This window comes from the organism of the source record quoted next, unplaced genomic scaffold (assembly GCF_019419815.1).
Source record: "Pyrus x bretschneideri cultivar Hongxiangsu unplaced genomic scaffold, Pyrus_bretschneideri_v1 Contig18, whole genome shotgun sequence".
Taxonomy (NCBI): domain Eukaryota; kingdom Viridiplantae; phylum Streptophyta; class Magnoliopsida; order Rosales; family Rosaceae; genus Pyrus; species Pyrus x bretschneideri.
In genome coordinates this window covers 5,286,572-5,298,421 of record NW_025999479.1, presented here as the reverse complement: position 1 = coordinate 5,298,421, position 11,850 = coordinate 5,286,572, and the positions used below count along the sequence as shown (strand labels likewise).

General features: G+C 37.3%; 1 protein-coding gene across 1 annotated transcript; it reads left to right on the top strand.

The window, feature by feature from the left end:
• The first annotated feature begins 4,727 nt into the window (after positions 1-4,727).
• Positions 4,728-7,725, top strand: LOC103960599 (L-type lectin-domain containing receptor kinase IX.1-like). The gene has a single exon (XM_009373088.2). The coding sequence runs from the start codon at positions 5,427-5,429 to the stop codon at positions 7,497-7,499; it is 2,073 nt and encodes a 690-aa protein (XP_009371363.2). The 5' UTR covers positions 4,728-5,426; the 3' UTR covers positions 7,500-7,725.
• The last annotated feature ends 4,125 nt before the right edge of the window (positions 7,726-11,850 follow it).

The window sequence follows — 11,850 nt, the reverse complement described above, 5'->3', positions numbered from 1 at the left end:
AGAAAATGGACACAAAATATTTACGTGGTACGGCAATTTGGGCTTACGTCCACGGAACAACGATCAATCTTCACTATATGAAAATAATGAGTACAACAAGAGTAACATTGCCAAGCTGAAGACAAGGTTTGATGGATAAAAGAAAGTATAATACACACTTTCTCTCACACTAAACTTCATTCACACAATGTGTAGTGAAACACTCTCAATCTCAAACTTGGAGTGGAACACTCTTAGAACCCTCACTTTCACTTGGTTCTTGTTTTTCTTCGTTGGTACATACCAATACATACACCTATATTGGTGAGTTTATGCCGACTAACCCATTGCCCACCGACTTTGGGCCTGCATAACAGCCACAAAATTGTAGCTTCTAGATCGTTCCATTTGCAACCAAGGAAGCTACTACTCTGTAGCTTCTTCCACCGACTTAATAGCATGCTAGAATTGTCTAGCATGCTCCAGGCACCTCACTTGCTTAGCAAAATAATTTAGAACATTCATTATGGGTTGGACCATATACCAATAGATACTACTTGTAGGACTAAATTCGCGCACCGTCGTAGAAGGTGGAGATATACAAATCCGAGTAACCTATAAGAAAAAAAAACACCAATGAGGTACCCAAAGACCGAGGGTGGGTGTGCTGGTCAAAGGCTCTTTGATGGTCAAGTTAGTGAGCAATATAAGTCTTAAGCAGTGGGCAACATAATAAGTATGAGATAATTGTGTTACCAAAAATGAACCCTAGAGGAGTGTTGTGGGATCATGATTTTCTAGGGCCGGAGTAAGGCTAATCCTACTGCAATTACTTCAGAAGTTCGATCATGGAAAATCATGGTTGCACATTCATGATTCTTAAAAACGTTAGGCGCTAGTCGAATTAATGCATGAGGCATAGTAGCTAAGCGCCTAGGCCGTCTAGCCGGACTAGGCGAATTTATAATTTTTATTAATTTAATTAAACTTATTATAACAAAACCTAGTTATACTTAAAATGGGCTATTATTATTAACCCCAATTTAAAAGTTAATAAAATTGTAACCATATAAAATGGCCCGGCCCAATCTTCCACTTCCTCTATTCCAAAACCTCGTTTACATCTCCTCCTCTCAATCTTCGAGAAAGAGATGTTGCGTCTTCTACTCTTTCTCAAAATCAGTCTTTCTTCCATTGTCAGAGCTCTTATCACCTCCACAAGCTACTCTCACCGTCAGAGCTCCCATCTCAACTTGTGAACAAATTTGAGGTGGTTATTCCAACGACCAAGTGGGGTTTGTATGTATCGCCGAGATTTCCATTACGTTCTCACTTTTCTTGTCAGATTGCAGCGAAATGGAGAAATGCCGAGGCTCCGACGAGGTTGCCTAAACTGCCGCCTACCACCGCCTAGATAACACCCAGGGCAGCCGACTAACTTATGCTCGATTTTATAAATTCTTTGGCATAAATCCTAGCAGCACACCACCGCCTAGCACCTAGGCCAATTTTTAGAACACTATGCATAATTGCCCCTAACTATGCATTTGAAAGGCAAAGTTACTTCTTCTGGTGGCACTGTTACTCCATCTATTATCAAACTATAGGGATAAAGATACTTAAAGGAAATGAGTGTCTCTACTGTGCATGTCATTTAGTTGTCTGAATGCCGAACTTTGATGTGTCCCTAATGGTAACCAATTATAGAACACCTTACTTCGCTGGAAAGCTAATAAAGTGATATCTTTTGGTGATAGTTAGTATTTTTTTTCTCAGAGGTGAGGAAAAGGTCTCGCATAGAGCGAAGTTTCACGTAAAGCGTTTGAGTTGTTTGTTGAGTTTAAGAGACTTTGTTTGTTGCACAACCACTGATATTTATAAGGGTAGATTTTATGATGACCAAACTTGCTGAGGTAGAGTCCTGATAGGATTATGCCTCCTTGGTACCCACATGGATATTCTTGATGTTATCTCTACAATCCCCTCTTTCATCGAAACTTTACTTTGTAGGTCTCGGCTTCTTTAACTTGAATTAGAATTCTGAACCTAGTCCTTTTATGCACTTAATGCATTCTCATCTGATCAGTCATAGGCTTTGATTCCTGGAATAAATCATATCTTATCAAAACCCTATCATGATCCTTAACAACTTTTACTTATCTAGGACTCTATAGAGCCATGCCTAAGTTTGACCATTAGGACTCAACTGAATCCTCCATTTTTGGGCAAAGAAAGCCACTTGGCTTGAAGGATCACCATTGAGCCGAGACTCACGACCGTCCATCTTGATTTATCTCTTCTCGGCCCAAATCAAATATTTCAAGCCTAAACAACACATATCAAATCTCATCAATCGAGTCACTTTCCCAAAAATACTACGAATTTCTACGTTGTTGAAGGAAATCAAATGTCCACTACTACTCTATCTTTATTGCATGTTTACATGGTGTAGCTTATAGAACAAGACTCAATATAAATATAATTTATTTATTTTTTCTAAAGAGATCATAAGCTAAGAGTTTCTCTCATAAAATAATCATAGAATTCCATATGGATCTCTATATATTATAGTGATGATAAAAATGACATGAGTTTCACAGCGTTATCATTTTTAGTATTGGTTTGGTAGTGATGTGTTTTAAAAAAAAAGGGTATAAAAAAAGTCGGGAGCTTTCAGGTGTTTGGTAAACATTAAACTTCAGCTTTTTTTCACACGTGTGGGTGAAAAACAAGCCAAATGTTCAAAGTAGCAAAAGCTAGCTTTGAAAAACTGGCTTTTTTTGCTTTCACAGCTTTTGCGCAAACCTAATTTGTAAGAGGCGCTAAGCTCCCCCCTCCCTTTAAAGAAACTTTCAAACACCCAAAATGACCTTAAACAATTAAATAATTACACATAATACCAACTGGAAAACGTTGCCGACTTCAATTGGGAGGTCGTCTTCGTTGATCCCGCCACAACGCCGTTCACTACCAGCTTCAACAATCACCATTATTGACCTTGAATTCCATACCTTAGGATGTTGATTTTGCCTGTCCTTCCTCCCATCTCTTATCTGTCATCTCTCACTCCCATGTTGGCAAAATCATGCTGAGAAATACCACCATCTTTTCTGGCGAGGACCAGATTCGGTTTTGGCATCGCAGATTTGCCCAGATTTCCCAGATTTCACTGCTTACATGTGACTGATCTTCGTATTTTGCAAATTAGGAGAGCCCAGATTGCCCAGACGGACACCAAAACTCAATTATTCTAAATACCCAAAATTAAATACAGGAAACTACTTCGTATGATCAAATTCACACTATATAGTTTCAAAAAGAAAAAATGATTAGTCCCGGAAGAAGAAAGAAACCAGCTTCCTAGAGCGTTGGCCTTACCCGATGTATATAATGAACTCCTCGAACAGCTAGACCATGTATGTATTGCAAATCAGATGACAGGTGAGAGAGATTGAGGAATGGAGCAGAAAATAAAAAAGAAGAAGACGGAGCAAAAAAAATAAAAATTAAGAAAATTGGGGTTGTGGGGGAAACATCTAAAGATATATTTTTGGTTTTTGGAAAGTTTGGTTCGGTAGTGGGAGAGACTACTCAATGCGGAAGGAGAAAATTAAATTAATGGCACATCTAGTATTATACCGTTTTTGGTCATTTCACACAGTTAGCTGTTTTACATAAAAGTTTACCAAACACTATAATATTGATTTTTTTTTCCATAAACACTTTTACAAAAAAGTTTACCGAACACTCTGTTGTTTTATTTCACAACTGCTTATTCTCACAGCACAACAGAAGCAATTTTTTTGTTTTTCAAAGGACAACAATACCAAACCAGCCCTTAATAACTTGGATTCTAAAGTATAACTTTATACAAATGGTGGATTGTTGTGGTAGTTAAGGTCGTCTTCTTTAAGAGACTATGTCCGGGTTCAACCCTTTCATTTTTTTCTTATTTTAAATTAAAATATTAATATCGCGTGTAAAAAAAATAAAAAATAAAAAATAAAAAAAACAACTATATATTTGTATTCTCTATCATGGTAGAATTTTAAACAGCCTAAAATGTTCGTGTGCTTCCACATGTGTCTGTCCGGCCAAATCAAAAGTCTATGATGTGAAAGATGGCGTCGTTTTCTTGAGAATTCAACCACTATGCATAGTCCCTTCAAAATAAACATTTTGGACGGCAACCGGCGATGTTCCTTATGTACATTTAAGAAAATTTCAACGCAAAATTTTGTTTGATCTTTATTTAGTAACACATTTCATCTTTTTGTCCTGTTATTTTGTCAAATACTTGCATTACTTTAATTCTGGGCTCTGCTCTAAGCACCTTGAGTTGGAGTAGATAGAGAGCAATAGAAAATGAAAAGGTCCGACTGAAAGTTACAAAGTCATTTTCCTCGATCGAAAGCATAATTAAGTTAATCACCCATGACCAATTCTTATTGAATAAAACGCAGCTATCATCTTATAGATAACTCAGTAAACCAGAAAGCCGACCATCAATCATCACAACAATGAATTTTAAAATCTGCACCCACATTCCCAGCCAAATATACAGACAAAACACTAAAATCCTGGATGAATCGTCACGGTACGGTTACGTGTCCCCGTCTGATGTAGCTAATTAATGTTGATTTTAGTCCATAGCAATGTTAGAGTAATCATAATTTCGAAATATTAGCCGATAACATTTGACCGTAACAAGACATCAATAATGCTATGATAGGATGAAGATATGACTATAGAACTATAGTAATTTGCAGTTGGAGTATGCACACGTAATTTGGTGTAATATATTGTGTAGTTTAGAATTTGAGTAAGAACAATGTAAGATTTTTTCTATTCAAATTCCGTCTCGCGATACATCAATTTAAGCATCAGTTAACCTTTTTTTTTTTTTTTTTTTTTTTTAAGAACAATATATATATTTTCACTAAGAGTGACATTTGGGGTTAATCCATAATAATTCGGTATCTTATTTATTTATTTATTTTTTTTAAAAAAGAGGGACAACTGGTGGTAAGTCACGGTTATCCACCTCTTTTGGGGGCTGAGAAGACTCACAGAGACATTTCAGCCTCCTCATGGCCATAAGTTTGGCTTCTACACTAGCAGCGGGTTTTTAACTCGTCATTCGCATGAGTTAAATCTAAAATCTTTCAACTAAATAAGAAGGTCACTAGGCCATAATGCCAAGTGTGTACACACATATATTGTGGTAAAGAAAATATGATAAAAAATGTTCTTCAATAATTTGTGTGATACATTATTTGAGGAAAAAGAGCTGAGAAGAGTATCATTTTGATGGAATTGACTTGGTTGATTGAAAAACAAGTCTTGAATCAGGACAAGCATATAGTTGAACTCAGCCTAGGCCTCTCCGACTAAATAAGCATGCCTCCCCCTTCTTGCTTTTCTTTCTGAATGCAGACCCTTGAACAATGGCTCTCTTCAAACAAATTTCACACCTCCAAACACAAACTTTTCCCTATCTTCTCTTCCACTTCTTTCTCTTACTCTTACTACTCGGAAATGTCAACTCGTTCTCCTTCAACATCTCCAGTTTTGATACAAACACAAAGGATATCACCTACCAAGGTGATGCTTTCCCATCAAGAGGAGTCATTCAGCTGACAAAGAATCAAGTTGATGGTCCGCTAACTGAAAGCGCTGGTCGCGCCTCGTTTGCTCAACCAGTGCATCTTTATGATGCCAGCACGGGGAGGCTCACCGACTTCACAACCCATTTCACCTTTGTCATGAAAGCCTTGGATGATACACGCTATGGTGATGGCATCTCTTTCTTCCTTGCACCACTGGATTCAAAAATCCCGGAAAATTCAACAGGGGGATACCTTGGTCTATTTAGCTCCAATTCCAACTTCAACTCAACCAAGAATCAAATTGTTGCCGTGGAGTTTGACAGTTTTAAAAACAGTTGGGATCCAAATCCTGATCATGTAGGAATCAATGTCAACTCCGTTGTTTCAGTAGCCAACATTTCGTGGAAAACTACCATAAAAAATGGATCGGTAGCAAATGCATGGGTAAGTTATAACTCCACCTCCCAAAATTTAAGTGTTTTTCTAACATATTCTAAGAATCCAGAGTTCAGCGCTGGAGATTGTAGTGTTTCGCACATAATTGATTTGAGGAAGGTGTTGCCAGAGCTGGTAAGTGTCGGTTTCTCTGCTGCCACGGGTGAATGGGTGGAAATACACAACATTCTGTCTTGGTCATTTAGTTCAACCCTGGAGATCAGTAGTAATAATGAAGCAGAAAGAAAAATAAGAATTGGGGTTGGTTTAGGGGCGGGTTTCGGTTTTTTGAGTTGTGGATTAGGTCTCTTTTGGTTCATCTCTTGGAGAAAAAGGGCTAAGAAGATAAATGAGGCATATGATATATCTATGGATGATGAATTTGACAAGGGAACTGGGCCGCGGAGGTTCACTTACCGTGAATTAAATCGCGCAACAAACAACTTCGCTGAGGGAGGCAAGCTTGGAGAGGGAGGATTTGGAGGAGTCTACAAGGGTTTGCTAACTGAGTCAAACACAGAAGTGGCTGTGAAGAGAGTATCTAGAGGATCAAAGCAAGGGAAAAAGGAGTACATAGCGGAAGTGAGGATCATCAGTCGGTTAAGGCACAGAAACTTGGTGCAGCTCATCGGTTGGTGTCATGAACAAGGTGAGTTCCTTCTGGTCTATGAAATTATGCCGAATGGAAGCCTTGATTCCCATCTGTTTGGAATGAAGCTCCATCTAACTTGGACAGTAAGGCACAAAATAGCCCTTGGCTTAGCATCGGCAATTCTGTATCTTCACGAGGAGTGGGAACAATGTGTTGTGCATAGAGATATAAAGTCAAGCAATGTGATGTTGGATTCCAATTTCAATGCCAAGCTTGGAGATTTTGGGCTTGCAAGGCTTGTAGACCATGGCTTGGGGTCACAAACAACTGTATTAGCAGGCACCATGGGGTATTTAGCCCCAGAATGTGTGACAGATGGAAGGGCTAGTAAAGAATCCGATGTCTACAGTTTCGGGGTAGTTGCCCTAGAAATTAGCTGTGGAAGAAGGCCCGTCGAAGCAAAGGCAGAACCAAGCAGGGTAAGGCTGGTGGAGTGGGTTTGGGATTTGTATGGAAAAGACCAAATACTTGAAGCTGTTGATGAAAGATTGAATAAGGAATTTAATGAGCAGCAAATTGAGTGCTTGATGACGGTAGGGTTATGGTGTTGCCATCCTGATCCTACCGTTAGGCCTTCTATTAGGCAAGTGATTAATGTTCTCAATTTCGAAGCCCCCATGCCAAGCCTGCCTTCGAAGTTGCCAGTGCCAATGTACTTTGCACCTGCATTGAGTATGTGTAGGTTCTCCTATACGTCTAACCTCACCGGATCATCAGTAAAAGATCGAACTCAGTGTTCGTGTAGCAGTTGCACTACCCATAATTCATCACAGTCAGCCGGCTCTTCGAAAGCTCTACTGAATTCGCGCACAGCCGCTGTGTAGCGATGTGCCTCTATTTCTCTTTTTTTTTTCTTTTTACTTTTTGTTTGATTTCTTTGTTGTCCATGGTTAAGAGCAGGAATTCTTGTGTTTTCTATTGTTTTCGTTTATAGACAGAGTTGGCTTACTTAAATATTTGGTAAATTATTTTTATGTTGTTAATTAAATAAAGTTGTACGAACGGCTGATCATATAGTTTAGATCAATTTGAGCTTTGAACTTGTATTAATATATCACGTAATTTATGATAATTTTCTACTGAGTTATTTTACACTATGTTATGGAGATCTTTCTTGAGAGTATAACAAGAACTACGTTCTACTAATATACTTGTCCTTTCTGGACAAAAAATAAGCTAATATTTTTTTTCCCAGGATAGTGGTGTAATCGTGTCGCGCAAGTCCTTCATATTTGAAGCATCTCGTGTTTTTTCTGATTTGCTTAAGCACTACCTGTTATTTGGTGTACTGCGAGATTGGAATATTGTCCGATTAATAGTTTTGCTTTTTGGATTACAGTACTCTAAACTAGTCTAAAAGAAAATCAAACTCAAGTGTAATTAAGGAGCAACGAACACTATCTTGACCTATTCACCTGATCATATATGCTTGAATTTAATAGAATATGGTCGAAGCATTGTAAACCATCACCCAACTTTATTGCCCCGGTCCAGTTTCCAGACGAAGTCCTCATGTTGTTTCAATCGAACCATTCGCTCTGTTCCTTCCTTTGCCTTGATTCTGTCAGAAACATTCTAAAATATTGCCAAATGTTGCATTAATTTAAGCTGGCATCATTTGCAATAGGAGCTCAACCTTGGTGGTCAAATTATACAAACTATACATATTTTATATTTTTGGTAATTTAATTTGGACCACCACCATGAAGCATTGTTGTACTAACACTTGTACCTCTCCAGATTATAACTGAATTAAATCCCAGTGTGAGATATCTTGGCGGGTAACATTGTTTGACGACTTTGGCCTGCAGATGTTTGAATTACGACTTTTGCCTGCAGATATGTCGATTCCATATGACCGCTGTAGAATGTCCAAAGACAGCATACGTGAGTTACAAGTTTGGTCTCCTTTCGTTGGATGGAACAAGAAAAGCGCGCAAAATTAGTGGCCTAATCCTTGGAGTGTAGTGAGTGATGCCTAGATAGCAAAAAATTACCATGAAAAATTGAACCCAAGCAACTTTATCATCAAATTCTGAAAGTGCATTATCGTTTGATCATTTTCCATCCCAAGTTGATGTTCCAAGCGTAGTCTGATATCCTTTCTCTGCATCTGTCCCGGTTGGAGAAACATTTAAATCTAGCACACTCATATCAGATTGGCATTTGTAGTCTGCAACAGCGGCAAATAATCCACTCTAAGGAAAGAACTTGCAAAAGCAAACCAAAATGGTTGAATCGAGCTTTGAATATCAACGAATTTAAAGCGGTGTCAGTATAACTAATGGTATTATATAGACTGAGACACATCAAGATAGTGATACAAAGTTGAAAATTTGATCAAGGGGTCTGTGAGGAAATCCAGTCATGAGCCGTTAAAATGCTTATAAGACGATGAGTGGTAGCACTCTCCAACCAAGATTCTAGGCATACGAGACAACAATATATAGGCATTAATTGACATTTGTATGGTACAGTGATCCAAAAATCAAACTCTTTCCCCCATAACCACGTATGCTAGATGCAATGTTTTAAAAGGCGAAGGCATGAGCTTGTTTGATGGATAGTTCCGCCTAGGCGAAAGGCTTGAGGTGTGAGATGAAGCCTCATGAGACTTAATTTTTATACTATATATATTTTATATTATATATATGTGTATATCATAATACTTTGTAAAACAAATATTAATTGTCATTCAAAAGTGCACAAATTATAAATAAGTATAACTCACATGACCAAGTTTAATCAAGCAATCAAATTAATCAATTTTCAAGCATCTACTTCTAAATGCCTATATATATATATATATATATATATATATATAGTTACGGTTGTTACCAAAGAAAATTGGGTTAAGGAAGACAAAACTTTGGTTTCCTCTAGTCATCCTCCCAAAGAAACTATTTTAATTTCCGCTGGTAATACTAACATTCCCGCAACCCCTTTCAAAATTCCAAAAGAGGATTCTGGTTTTAAACCTGTCATCGAGCAGAATAATTTTACAAACCAAAGTCTTCACACTATTGGAAAACAGTTAGATAAAATTGAAACAAAAATTGACAAATTGTCTCAACCAAAATCTTCTTAAAAAGAAAAACCTTTAGTAAATTTTACTGATACTTCTTCAAGTTCCACTGCTTTAAAATCTATGACTACTTTACAAAAAATTGATCATATGCTCACTGAGCTCAAAAAAGAAAAAGTTGTTAATGTTTTGCAAAACAATGATGTTTTCATCGAAGAAGACAACACATCTGATCCAGATTCTTCTCAGGACACGGAAACTAGTTCTGCTATTCAACATATTGAAAATGTTTTTCAAAACATTGATCTTCAGCCAACTTTTGATTTAAAACGCATTCATACTCATCCTGTCAACCCTACTTCTCTTACAAAAAATTGGTATCCCAGGCCAACTCCCCCTGATCTTCAGTTTGAAGAAAGAAATATCCAAAATCAATTTTCAGTCTCTGCTGACAAACTCTATGAATGGAATATAGATGGATTGTTAGAACAAGAACTTTTGAACAAACTTCAACATATGTCCATGGTTGCTAATAGCTACATTTCAAATCACAATTTTACACAAACACAAATCGTTGATCTTCTCGTCACTGGTTTCACTGGAATGCTTCATTCTTGGTGGGAGAAGCACTTAACTTCTCAGTCCAGAGATGAAATACGTTTTGCGGTCAAAAAAGATGAGGAAGGATTTCCCATCTTTGATGAAACGATAGGACAAGGAATACCCGACGGAGTTAGTGCTTAATAAGCAAGAAGAACAAGAAGAGTTTTTAATGGAATTAATTAGTAAAGTCGATGACCCTGATTTAAAATCTTTTTATTTGAAAAAACTCAAAAATTTGATTTCTTCTCATGAACCTGGCACTAGTCAAACTTCTTCTCAAAAGATTTCTCTCAGCACCACTATGGAACGGTTTAATAAACCAAAAAAGGATTTAACCATCAAGGATTTACAAAAAGAAATTAATCAAATTAAATCAGAAATTAAGTTTTTAAAATCCGAAAATACCGAAATTCGTTCACAACTCAGTAGAGCACGCACACAAGCACTTGTAGAAGAACAAGGCAATTCTTCTTCACATTCTGATTCCGATGCCCAATCAAGCAAATCCTTTTCTTCAAAAGATCTTGTTTTAAGTCTTTTAGACAAAATTAGAATTAAAAAATGGTATTCTAAAATCAAAATAATAATTGACGATTTTGATAGGAGCATATTTAGGCGACTTACTTAGCTTGTTTTCGTGCATCTATGTTGGTAATTCATAGTTATTTTAGTCCTTTATGCTTCTTTTGTGTGCTTTCAGGTTCTAAGGGCTTAGGGAGCAAGAAAGTGCATTTTGAGGCTATTTGGGGCACTTTTGGGCATGGATTGGATAGCTTAATCATGGAGCCAAGAGGATGGACGAAATTGAAGCCTTGTATGCTCTTTGGGGACATCAAACAAAGGGCCTAGCCCAATCAAACAAATCCTTTGAGCCATGGAAAACCTCTAGCCCAATCAAACATATTATGCCATGCAAACCAACCTATTTTAGGCCCATTCTATGTACTTAAACCCTAGCCCTTTAAACTAGTCCATTTATCACTTATCACTTCCATTCACTTATCACTCACCACATATCATTCATTTATCACCACATATCATTCATTTATCACTTATCAAACCTTTCACTTATCACTTCCATTCACTTATCACTTATCATTTCCATTCACTTATCACTCACCACATATCATTCATTTATCACTTATCATACTCATAATCATCTACACATTTCAAACATATGCATTTCATCTCACATGCACACCCACCTCTTTCCAAACTAATTCACATGCATACCTATTCTTTAAATCAACACATGCATTCACACACATGCACATCATTCACTCACATTTCCACCATTCATTCTTTATTCCACAAACAAGTCACATGCATTTCCACCTTCCTACTTCATCATTTCACCACATTCTCCCTCTTTAACTCATTTCATTATTCATTCACTTTGCATTCATTCAATTCCACCCCACATGCACCCTTTATTCTTCATCATTGCAACCATGGCACATTTACACCAACAAAACAACTCCCATGCCATGGCCTACTCATATTCCCATTTCCTTTCCAACAAGTCACATGCATTTCCACCTTCCTAC

Coding starts and splice junctions, on each gene's coding strand:
- LOC103960599 (XM_009373088.2), top strand. CDS start 5,427: ATGGCTCTCTTCAAACAAATTTCACACCTCCAAACACAAACTTTTCCC.